General features: G+C 40.5%; 1 protein-coding gene across 1 annotated transcript in view; it reads left to right on the forward strand.

Moving 5' to 3' along the window:
- COG5 (component of oligomeric golgi complex 5) overlaps nt 1–13503 on the forward strand; it is a 430205-nt gene that overhangs the window by 398829 nt on the left and 17873 nt on the right. Inside the window, exon 19 of the mRNA XM_089685182.1 lies at nt 11210–11286. Coding sequence (XP_089541308.1) covers nt 11210–11286 — 77 coding nt within the window. The remainder of the gene's footprint in view (nt 1–11209; nt 11287–13503) is intronic.

Consider the following 13503-nt stretch of genomic DNA (forward strand, 5'->3'; position numbering starts at 1 on the left):
AATGGTCCAGGAAGACAAGAGAAGAGGTGATTTCTCTTCACAGGAAGGGCAATGGCTATAAGAAGATTGCAAAGATGTTAAACATACCAAGAGACACCTTAGGAAGCATCATTCGCAAATTCAAGGCAAAGGGCACTGTTGAAACGCTACCTGGTCGTGGCAGAAAGAAGATGCTGACTTCGACTGCTGTGCGCTACCTGAAGCGTAGAGTGGAGAGAAGTCCCCGTGTGACTGCTGAGGAACTGAGAAAAGATTTGTCAGATGTGGGTACAGAAGTTTCAGCCCAGACAATAAGACGCACACTGCGTAATGAAGGCCTCCGTGCCAGAACTCCCAGGCGTACCCCCTTGCTGTCTCCAAAGAATAAGAAGAGTCGACTGCAGTATGCCAAAAGCCATGTGGACAAACCACAAAAGTTGTGGGATAGTGTTCTGTGGACTGATGAAACAAAATTAGAACTGTTTGGGCCCATGGATCAACGCTATGTTTGGAGGAGGAAGAACAAGGCCTATGATGAAAAGAACACCTTGCCTACTGTGAAGCATGGTGGAGGGTCAATCATGCTTTGGGGCTGTTTTGCTTCTGCAGGTACAGGGAAGCTTCAGCGTGTGCAAGGTACCATGAATTCTCTTCAGTACCAGGAGATATTGGATGGAAACGTGATGCAGTCCGTCACACACCTGAGGCTTGGGAGACGTTGGACCTTTCAACAGGACAATGATCCCAAGCATACCTCCAAGTCCACTAGAGCATGGTTGCAGAGGAAAGGCTGGAACATTTTGGAGTGGCCATCGCAGTCACCAGACTTAAATCCGATTGAGAACCTCTGGTGGGACTTAAAGAAAGCAGTTGCAGTGCGCAAGCCTAAGAATGTGACTGAACTGGAGGCCTTTGCCCATGAAGAATGGGCGAAGATACCCGTAGATCGCTGCAAGACACTTGTGTCAAGCTATGCTTCACGTTTAAAAGCTGTTATAACTGTAAAAGGATGCTGTACTAAGTACTAAGATTGAATGTCACTTGGGGGTTGAATAAAACTGATAATGCTGTGAGCACAGAAAAGACATTTGTGGTTATTTCATTATAACTGTTATGTTATATTTGTCTGACCTACAAGTGCCTCTTTAATGTAAATGTAAGCAAGATGACTGAATGATCAAAAGCAATGTCAAACTGGCCAAAACACTCAATTTCAGTGGGGGTTGAATAATTTTGGTCACAACTGTATATACGTGAAAACAGAATATTGGCCACATACAATGGTGTCTAAATTATACATAAATGATATATGCCATAGGTGAACAAGACAATATCAAAGGTGAAAAAAATATTCCATGCATGTGACTGTGCTTTAAGCTGGAACACACACGTGATCTCCACTTCTAAGTGCAAGTACTCTCCTTCAAATGGCAGCAATGCCTGCTCACCTCCCTTCCTCGACCCACACAGGGCCTCAAAGCAGTTACCACCTCAGTGGTGTATTCCTCTGGCAGACTCCTTATTCCTCCTCCTCTCTTATGCAACTCATAAAAAGACAAGAAAGCCTTCCATAGTGTAGTAAATTTAATAGGCAAAGTTAAAAATTACAAAGTTTTCCACTCACATGCTCCTTTCCATAAAAAAGCGTTTTTCCCAGCCTGTGGGTAGATATGCATGCACCTGGGGGAATCCAATATGGCCACTGTGTCCGGACATACGTCACCAGGAAGTAGACAAACCGACGCGTAGCGTCACGTGCGTCGTGACTTCATTTTGTTTTCTGTTATTTTGAAAGTGTAAATGATGGAAATAAAATCTAACTTTTGTTGACATATTATAAGAATGTCTAATCTGTAATTTGATGCCTTTTGGAGATTTTTCCATCTTTCCTTGCCTTCTTTATGCACATTAATACAAATTTTTAGCTGGGGTGCCCAAACTTTCGATCCCCACTGTATCATCAGGGACAACCCTGACAGCACAGGTGTCAACATCGATGGGCACCACCACAGACTTAATGTATTTTCTCATGATATTAGTCTGTTCATCACCAGTCCCCAAAACCCTCTAAACAATGTACTTAGACAAGTATAAACAAAACATTTGTGTTTCTTACAGTCTACTAATTCTTAAAGGCTAACTCTGCTGTTAAGACCATGTTGTTACACCAATATGCATGGTGCATCATTATTATTATTATTATTATTATTATTATACAGTATTTATAATGCGCCAATGGTTCGCTCAGCGCTGTAAATTACAAAGGGGGACAGAACAATAACAATACAATGCAAAACATGAGGGGATCGAGGGCCCTGCTCTTTCGAGCTTACAATCTAGGAGGGAGGGGATGGTGGCACAGGAGGAGATAGCTGTGGGGGATGGAGTGGTAGGAAGAGTGGAGGAGGTCGGCAAGTTAGCAGGGGGTATCATGTAATATGGTGTCATGCGGACCCCCCTACCCACCGCTAAATGGCCCCCCTCTGACAGTGTGTGGTGGTTCTTCGCCCCTACAACAGCTGTCAGAATTGAAAATGATGATTCAGGAGAAGTATTTCGTTTTTTATCCATGAATACAATGGTTCATCCAATTGGCCAGTGTGGAGAGTCAGGAAGATGACACCACAATTTCCACCTCAGTCAGAGGAAGTCTTTTATTTAAAAAAAAAAAAAAAATGTTTCCTAAATGTTGGAAAAGCTTTCAGCCCAACACACTTTAAAAGCCATACTAAAGGTTCAGTTTTTTTTTTTTTTTTTTTTTTTTTTAAATAACAAACATGTCATCCTTACCTGCTTTGTGCAGTGGATTTACAAAGAGCAGCCCGGATGCTCCTCTTCTCAGGTCCCCTGCTGACAGTTCTGGCTCCTCCTTCCTGTCAGGTGCTACCATAGGAAGAAGCTTGCTATGGGGTGACCTGAGCAGGAGTGCTCCTGAGCTGCTGTGCCATGTGTCCATTAAAACGCAGAGCTGTGGCTTAGCCCTGCCCCCTCTCTCTCCTCTCAGCCAATGAGGAGGCAGAGACCGGGGACAGCTGAGGTTCTCGAGCACTGTACTGGATCACGATAGGACTCAGGTAAGTATTGGGGGGGGGAGCTGGGGGAACTGCTGCACACAGAAGGTTTTTTTTATCTTCATGCATACACTGCTAAAAAAAAACCCAAAGGAACACTTTGAGAACACATCAGATCTCAATGGGGAAAAATATCATGCTGGATATCTATATTGATATGGACTGGGCAATGTGTTAGGAACATAAGGATGCCCCATCGTTTGATGGAAATGAAAATGATCAACCTACAGAGTATTGGTTTGAAAGACACCCTGAAAATCAAAGTGAAAAAATTATGCAGCAGGCTAGTACATTTTGCTGAAATTTCATTGCAGCAACTCAAAATGATACTCAGTAGTTTGTATGGCCCCCATGTGCTTGTATGCATGCCTGACTGCTCCTAGATGACGGATGGTATCCTGGTGTATTTCCTCTCAGATCTGGACCAGGGCATCACTGAGATCCTGGACAGTCTGAGGTGAAACCTGGCGGCATCGGATGGACCGAAACATGATATCCCAGAGGTGTTCTTATGGATTTAGGTCAGGCGAGCGTGGGAGCCATTCAATGGTATCAATTCCTTCATCCTCCAGGAACTGCCTGCATACTCTAGCCATATGAGTCCAGGAATTGTCGTGTGCCAAGAGGAACCCAGGACCCATTGCACCAGCGTAGGGTCTGACAACAGGTCCAAGGATTTCATCCTGATACCTAATAGCAGTCAGGGTGCCATTGTCTAACCTTTAGAGGTCTGTTCGTCCCTCTATGGATATGCCTCCCTAGACCATCACTGACCCACCACAAAACAGTCATGTTGAACAATGTTACAGGCAGCTTAACATTCACGGCTTCTCCAGACCCTTTCACGTCTGTCACATGTGCTCAGGGTGAACCTGCTCTCATCTGTGAAAAGCACAGGGTGCCAGTGGCGGACCTGCCAATTCTGGTGTTCAATGGCAAATGCAAATTAAGCTCTATGGTTCCGGGCAGTGAGCACAAGGCCACTAGAGGACATCAGGCCACCCTAATGAAGTCTGTTTCTGATTGTTTGGTCAGAGACATTCACACCAGTGGCCTGCAGGTGGTAATTTTGTAGGGCTCTGGCAGCACTCATCCTGTTCCTCCTTGCAACAAAGAAGCAGATACCAGTCCTGCTGACGGGTTAAGGACCTTCTACAACCCTGGCCAGCTCGCCTAGAGTAAATGCCTGTCTCCTGGATTCTCCTCCATGCTCTTGAGACTGTGCTGGGAGACACAGCAAACCTTCTGGTAATGGCACTAATTGATGTGCCATCCTAGAGGAGTTGGACTGCCTGTGCAACCTCTGTAGGATCCAGGTATCGCCTCATGCTACAAGTAGTGACACTGACCCTAGCCAAATGCAAAACTAGTGAAAAACAGTCAGAAAAGATGAGTGGGGAAAACAATGTAAGTGGCCTCCACCTGTAAATCCATTCCTGTTTTTGGGATCATCTCATTGTTGCCCATCTAGTGCACCTGTTGATAATTTCATTAACACCAAAGCAGCTGAAATTGATTAACAATCCCCTCTGCTACTTAACTGACCAGATCAATATCCTAGGAGTTTAATTGACTTGATGCTATACTCTGATTAAAAAGTGTTCTATTCATTTTTTTGAGCAGTGTATAATGCATGAAGGAAAAAAAACTTGAGCCTTCACAACCGCTTTAATTCTGGCAGCAGTCAGGAAGTTGACCATACTTCTGCCAAACCATACTGCTATGCAGCTAAGGCTACTACAGTGCATTATAGCACACACAATGGCAGTATCACTTAGTAATAAAAACTGTTAGATTGGGTCAGCTTGACGTAAACCACACTATTTAAAGGATAAGTTCACCTTGTGGGAAAATATAAAAAATGTAAATATTTTTGCAGGAAAAAAAATTTGCAATTTTTATTTTTTCCCTAAGGAGCCTGGAGAGTGTTGCACCTGTGATCAGTGTATGCTGAATAAATCTCTTCCATTGAACCTGATATCCAACTCACCCAGATTATACAAGACTTGCTGACAATTTTTCTCCTATTTGTCTCAAGACCGACTTTACTGCTATCCTTTACAGTCAGACATAAGGAGGCAATGTATGAGAGTGAAATCAGTCATTTAGCCAACCTAAGTTGTCTCATATAGCTAAATCCTTTACAATGATGGATGGGCTATATATAAACTAGGGTTTATTTTCTCTTTTATTTTGCACCAAAATATTTTAGATTTTAAGTACAGTCCAACTTTTTGGTCAAAATCGTTTATGCCTTTACTTTTACATGATGCTGTCATTTATATGTGGTATTAGAATCCTACCATTATGTGCGTAAACTACTGTAAATACATTCTCCAGTGTATCCAACAGCAGAGTTTTTCATTTCCTTTCCCCAATACTTCCTCTCTGAGGTATTGTTTGGCCTGATGTAGTTTTCAATCCCTTAATCCAGGCACAATTACCAGAGAATGTCACCTTGAAAAGTCACTTTATGGAGCGTTTATTTCCAAAGCATAGAAAATACCCATGAGTTACTCACAAAATGTAGTTTCAGGCAAAAGTTATCTTGTAATTGAATTACCATAATTAATTATATTGGATAACAAATTAAGTTAATTTGAGGACATTGATTACCTGGACATGGATTAGTAACCTAATAGTGTTTTTTTTTCTTAAACTTGCACTCTCCATGGTTTGTTATGAAAATAATGTGCATGATACAATTTAATATTCAATTTTTAAAGTGGGACTGCAGTCAAAACTATGTTTTTTTAATTTTGACAGAGTGGGGGTAGGATTACATTTTCTGCTAGGTTTTATCATTGGGTCTTGTTGGACAGATTCCCATCTTCTCTGGATGGCAATGCTACCATTGGCAGAGGAAGTGAGGGGAAATGTCTGCAAGGGGAGCACAAACCGCAATATTGAGGTTGCAGCCTTCCACATTCAATGTACATTTTTTTTTTTATTACAGCTGTGTCCTTTTTTAGAGGGATTTTTTTCCCCCTCAGTTATACCTGACCTATACTCCACTTGTATTAAATTCATCCAGAAAGGGTATGCTAGGGGTAAAAGCTTTAGGTTGCTGCTGCTTACATTCTAAGCAATGGTTACCTCAGATCTTGTAAGTTTTTCTTTGTTAACAAGTTCTCAACCTTGTCTCTAGGGCTTCCTTGGTGCAAATTCCTTTCTTGGGACTGCTGCTCTGCATGCAATTGAGAATCCACTAACTCTCCACCCAGGCCATTGAAAACCACCAGTTCATAAAGGAATTTATTCTTGATAGACATCCCTCTCCCACAATATCCATCGATTTTTTTTTTTTTTTTTTTCCATCACAATTACTGTTGTCAAGTATCCATTACCTCTTGTGTCTTTCCCTTGTCCTTTGAGACTGTAAGGTATTTTGGAAGAGGTTCTTCACAGGACTGAGATTGAGCTCTGCAGTCACTTTTGCAGAAGTTGTTTTCTTATTCCAGGTCACAATCCTGTGCAATGCCCTCCTTGTCTCTTTCGGTCTGTTGACCATGTTGACCGTGCTTATGCTTATCAGACTATGTTTTCCCAGAAACTGTATGACATCATAACCTTTGATACTGTACCTTGCGACATGGCAAATAAACTGGCAACTTCAGTCACAGAGGCACCAGGGAAGCGGGTACCTACAGTCTGCCCTCTTTGAAACACAGTAACTTCTGACACAACTCCGTATTACTATGTGAATGACGAAAGTGCTTCTTCCCACCTGTTAGGTGTCCCATCACACAAAAAGAAGCAAAAGAATGTTACATCACTTCTGCTATCAAGGCGAATAATGTTGTCACTTTCACACCTGCTAATCATGTAGTGTTTACAGTTTTTTGTCTAACCCCTGTATACTCAATGCTGTTTTGAAGACCCTGAACAAATTACTTTGTAAAATGTTGTCACTGTATAGCTCAATAATTGTTTTAAGGAGGACCATGTTCACACAAACTGTAGCAGAAGATGTTGGCTTTTAATTGCCTACATGTTTATTTTATTCAGTAGCATCTTTCACCCTGACCTTATCAGTTATCATTAAACTGGAAAATAGGGAATACTATTGGCAGATCAGGACTAAAGTAGCAAAATCTACCTCATGAATGCAAAACTCCATTTCTAGAAAGCCACATACTGACATACTCTCTGGTTCTGTCTTGAGTACAAGTATGATGGTGCTATACCACTGCTTAATTAAAAAAAAAAAAAAAGATTTTGACAGCATTGGTCTACATCTCTATATAAAATAGAAGTATTTTGTCTTCCGTCAGAAAGCATAAAAGTCACTTCTCAGTTGGATATTCTGTGTGTCTGTCCATAAATTGAACCCAGGTCTGTCTTTACTGTATTTGTTTCACTTGTAACCTTTTTACAGCGTTTAATCAGTCTGACCTGCATTCTGTGGGTTAATCAAAAATTCTTTGACATTTATCTGACATTTTAATTTACACTAAATGAAACCACAAGGGTTTAGTCTGTTCATTATAAAACCATCTGTCAAATAGCAAGAAGAAAAAGATACATTTTAAAATCCTAGTATTGGTTAAGAGACAAATGAGTATCCCTGAAAACGGGCACTAATACACCTGTCTTTGTGAAAAAAAAACACTGGGTGTGATGTTGTTCTGTGCCCATCTGGTTGTCTGCATCGTTATGTACAGGAATGGGGGTTCTCCTGTAAGGTAAACTCATAGACCGTAGATACCAGTTAGACCCGTTGTAATTGACTAACCTTGACCTCCTTTTGTATCACTCCCTTATACTCTAAAAAACAGACCAATGGGGATCCTTTACTCATCCATCTAGCAGATCGGATGAAAATGAACAGGCAGTCTGTTTACATCCAACCATCCTATAGAGAACAACGGGTTGTGTCTGCTCTGCACAGTCGGAGTTGACATGGACCGGTCATCACCTGCTCAGTGGGGATCAGCGCTTTTTTTTTTTTGCTGATGTTTTTAGATGCCCTGTGAGTCTGTTGTGGCAATCTAAGCACATTTTATGGGTACAAGAAGGCTTGTGTTTTATCTAGCCACACCCCTTTAAGCCCCTCCCACTGGTAACCCAATTTGGCTACACCCACTGCTCACCACAGCATGCTATGTGCACTGCAATACCATTCTCCTTGGAGTAACCAAAGGTGCCTTAGGTCTTTCACAATCCTAGTTGAGCCCCTTGCACATAGAAAACCATGCCCACACCACACTAAGCACACCAGATTTTTTTTATTGTTTATTGTGCAATGGGGCCCAACTTATGATCTTGCACGCAGACCCACTGATTTCATTAAACGCCTCTGCCAGGAAGGTTGGTGTTTCATTGTCATTTTACAGTCTTCATAAAAATTAAATACAGATGGTTTGCCACATAGTGTAAACATCTGGTATGCTTCAAAGAAAGGAAGGCTAAGTTAGAATTTGCTCAATGAAGTCTAATATGTATTTTACTGTTCTATCTGCTCAAAATCAGCCAAATTTTACAAAACTGATAGAACAATGCTTTACAATACAGACAGGACTTAAAACATATTGCAAAAGCATTCCAGGAGCTTTTAAAGACAAAGAAGTGGGATAGTCTTCAACTGCTAACTCATTCACCTGAGCTCAACCTGACTGAACATGCTTTTCAGGTTATAAAAGTACAATTGTAGGTAGAAAGACCAAGAACAGCATCAACTGAAGACAGGTGCAGTAACGTCCTGGCAAAGCACCACTAGGGATGAAACCCAGCATTTGATGGTTCCAGATGTCAAGGAGGCATTGATTGCAAATGATTTGCAACAAAGTAATATAGTCGCACTACTTTTAATATATCTATATTATGTATTTTTAGGACCCTACAAATGGGGGAACGATGTAACAAAAAATAGCTGTATAAAATTGCAAAAATTGTCATATTTATTAACCTAGCTGTGTGTGTGTTTAGATAATATGTAGAATATTATATACAAATTATGTACAATACGGGTGTGCCTGAAAAACAGACAGGCAGATTTGATTGGTCCGCCTATGTGAAAGGGTCCTAATATACTGTATATACAAATTAAGTTTTCTTCATTAGCAGTAGACATGACTTAAAGTGGACTTCAATAATAACGTGTTATTTATTTTTACAATATGCTTTCATGACAAGCTAAGCAGTTATAAGATGTGCAGAAGTGGCATGTCTGGGGCAGGCTTAAAGCATCAGAGATTTTTGTGTATTAGTTTCCTGCTGTGTAAATGCAGCCCTAAGCAGCGGTAACCTTATTATGACATCAAATTATTTATAGAAACACTGATCAGATGTTAGATTGATGTTTTATTTCATCAAGTTTTCTCTGAGTTATATGATATCTGATTCATTCCATTAAGACTGCAGCCAAGAAAGCATTTTGTGAATAGCATACGCTTTATTAGGTACATCTGCTTGTTTTTGCAACTATCCAAACAACTAATTTTGCCTTTGCAGTTTAATACACAGAGCATGCAGACTTGGTCAAGAGATTCAGCTACTGCTTGGTCCAACAATAAAATGGAGAACATGTGTGATTTAAGCATCTTTAATTGTGGAATGATATTGAGGTTTCAGCATAGCATTTTCCTGCACCACAGCTTCTAGAACTCAAAGAGAATTGGAAAAAGAAAAACATGCAGCGAGTGTCAGTTCTTTGGCTGTAACTACCTTCTTAACAAGGGAGGTCATAAGAGAATACCTCTAAAGCTGTCAGGAAGTGCATAACTAGTACACTTTACAGCAGAGCTGTTCCGTAGGGCACAATGAATACACAACATGATAGACTTTGAAAAGGATGAGCTACAACAACAGAAAACCATGCTCGGCTCCTCTCCTGTCAGCTAAGAACAGAAAAATGGTTGGTAGGGGGCAAAAGATCATCAAAACTGACAAAAGTAACATTGTCCAATCTGGTGATTCTCGATCTGCTGCAGCATGAGAATTTTTAAGGAACAGAGGTCTACGGCATGAGAAATCCATAGCAATGTTGTAATACTATTGAGTCAACATGGATTAAACTTTCAAAACTACAATGGCAAGATCTTACTGATAGTCTTAAAATGATAGAGGGAGCAATATAACACCCTAAATGAGCATTTGCAGGATTATGATCAGAGAGGGTTTAATGTGTAATAGTAAGTGTTCTTGCAGAATTTCACAATATCTAATGTAGTAGCACAGGCTGACAAAGTAAGGTGGAGGGATGGCAGACTACATTAGGTACAGAAAATAAATAGGTATGAAAATAAGCATGCATGTTACGTAATCAAATGATTGTGGTGAATTACATTTTTGCCTCTGTATTACAACAATATGAAAGTGAAAACCTGGCTTGATGGGGTGTGGGCCTTTTCAAATGTGTTTAAGAGGCTCAGATATTATTATTATTATACAGGATTTATATAGCGCCAACGGTTTGCTCAGCGCTTTACATTATGGTGGGAGACAATACAGTAACAATACAGTTCAATACAAGAAGGATTTGAGGGCCCTGCTCTTCGGAGCTTACAATCTAGGAGGGAGGGGTGAGTGGTACAATAGGTAAAACTGTGGGGGATGGAGTGCTTGGAAGCGTAGAGGATTCCATTATTAGCAGAGGGCGGGATAGGCTTCCCTGAAGAGAGAGGTTTTTAATGATCGCCTAAAGGTAAGTAGAGTAGGTGATAGTCTGATAGATTGGGGTAGGGAGCTCCAGAGGATGGGTATAGTTGTAATGTGGAAATACTGGGCAAATAGCTAAACACACGTTGGAAATACTGTACACATGTTTACCGTTTTACTTTACAAGGGATTTCCATTCTGTTTAGACAGTCTTATAATTTACAAACCCCCTGGTTCAGCCAGCAAGATCACACTGCTACTTTCTTGGTCACCATTATGCTCATTGCAGGATGATGATGTTTATCCATTGGTTGGAAGTTCAGAGAAGTGTATCGCCTACCTAGCTGTGCAGAAGTGTTTAAATCACAAGACTGATTGAACAGAATTTAAAAAATAAAAAAAATATATATATATATATACTATGATATGACATTTACATTTTAACAGGTCAGCAGAGAAAATTACAGGTAAATTATATCTGTACACAGTCCTACAACCAATGTAATTTGGCACCGCACTGTCCTAACCCCTGTCTCCTTACACTTCTATTTATTTTGTAGATGGAATTAGCGGTGGCTCCCTTGTGCAGAAGAGTGGCTGATCTAGGGAAGTCATACAGGCTGTTGAGGTCATTCAGGTGCGCACTTTATATAATATTTGCTAAAAATGTAAAACTTCTAACCAACAAGTTATTGTAAGCATTGTCTCTGGTCAATTGGTGTAGTATGTTAATGAAATAAATATTTTTTATAACCAAATGCACTTACATTTTAAAATATCAAAACATAGAAATGTCAGACTTTACTGCTGCGTGATGTCACTTCCAGACCGCATCTGCCTCCACTCACACCCTATGAGTTGCGCCACAATCGTTATGTGCTATAGCGCATAAGAGGCTTGTTGGTATCTTTCCCTCACATTGGCAAGGCAAATATGGCAGCCTGGATAAACAAGAGCCTTAAAGTTACCTTACTTCTCATAAAACCAGAGCCTTTGGGAAGTACTTATGGAGAGTCTCTAGTGGTCTGGAGGTGTAGAAAGATTCCGAAACTGTTGGAATTTGGGTGGCTTATCATATACATGCTGTATGACATCAGTCTGGAGGTGAGAGTTCTGTGAGCACAGAAGTGGCACATATTGTGTGAAGTGTAGAGGCACAGCGGGTATTACATTTGGTGTTGGATGATCCCGGAACAAGATTTCCACTGTTATCATTGTTTTTTATATTACTCTTGAACTGTATGGACTAAGCACCGAAATGCTATGTATTGGACTTTAAACGGGTACTGATTCACTTTATTGCAGACATTTATTCTTTATGTGGTTTCCATTATATTTATTTCATTTTATTTGTAACCAGGGCTTTTTTTCTCAGAGAATAGGTACAGGAACTCTCCCTTTCCAAGTCACCCCTTGTCTTCGCCCCTACAGACCTCTGAGCACTGTTTCTTGGTTCCACCCACCTCCCAGTAATACTCTTTTAAAAGAATACAGAACCAAGTATCATTTTGTGGTGCTAAGTAATTTGTATGGAATTTGTTAATGATTTCAAGAAAAGCAGTAAAATAGATCCCCTGCAGCTAGCAACAATAGACACCCCCCAGCAACAATAGATCTCCACAGCAACATTGGACCACCTGTAACAAAATACCCCTTCAGCAACAATAGACCACTGTCTGCGACAACAGATCTTCCCACAGCCAGTATCAGTAGACCCTCCAGTAGTCAGCAACAATAGACCCTCTCCCTCAACAGAAGATCCCACCCAGCAACAATAGACCTCCCCAGCAAAAATAGACACCCAAAAAAATAGATTCCTTCAAGCAACAATAGATCCCCCAGCAGCCAGCATCAATAGACCCTTCAGCACACCACAGCACCCCTTGTCATTACATATATTCAGTGCACGAGGTGCTAGAACTGCTTTCCCCCATGTTCATGCTGCAAAAATGCCGTTTGTAACTCCTGTGAAGTGAGAAGGGTGCACATATTTTGTCTCACTATTGGTAATTTAATAAAGCGTCACTCATTTCATTACTTTTTGATTTATTTAGGTGTGGGAACAAGCATTGCAGCAGCTTATTACACATTTGGATATTTATTTATAGGTAGCACAGGAGGTACACCTATCACGCTATTGTGTGACTACCCAGGATCTTATAGTCATGGAACATATTTAATGAAGAACAGGAATAGATGAAATCTGATGTATTGCTATTAGTAGCATTTCTTTTCTTCTATACAGTATTTTTATTTATTGATACTTAAAGGTATGATTTGTAATCTTTTTCCAGACTTAGAAGTTTTTTCCTGCAGCTTCATGTGAAGGGTAATAAGGAAAGAGCCAGAGCATTGTTAACATTGCTCTGTTAACAAAAGTCTGCTACATTGAAATGTTAAGCCAGCCAAACATGGATCAATATTTGGTCAGTTCATCAGGGGTTGAATTTTGATCCATGTATGGGCTAGATATCGATCGATTTGTGTACAACCAGCCTGTCAGATTTTCCCAAACGAACAGTAAATGGCTCCCTTCAAGCAGAATACAATAGCTCATTGGGAGTGATTGCTGCATCCACATCAATTGTGTGGATAATCGGTTAATTTTTGTTTGTTCAACCCGCTGGTTGAATGAAAAAAAATTAATAATTTATGGCCTCCCTTAGCCACATATCTATAGCTTTCTATTGATCAACTTGGGCTAAGCAGCATATGGATTAAGGCTTCTGCACTGCCTTCTGTTGTATTCAGAAAGATGCAGCACCAGTGGCCGTTTGAATACCTGAACAGTGACAGCATCTAATTGGATGAAGCCGCTGTTCAGCTTTCAATTTTCCACATGGAAGATTGAATT

Source organism: Staurois parvus, unplaced genomic scaffold (genome assembly GCF_062004578.1).
Source record: "Staurois parvus isolate SC_StPar_1 unplaced genomic scaffold, SC_StPar_1.0 ptg000019l, whole genome shotgun sequence".
In the NCBI taxonomy this organism is placed as follows: Eukaryota; Metazoa; Chordata; class Amphibia; order Anura; family Ranidae; genus Staurois; species Staurois parvus.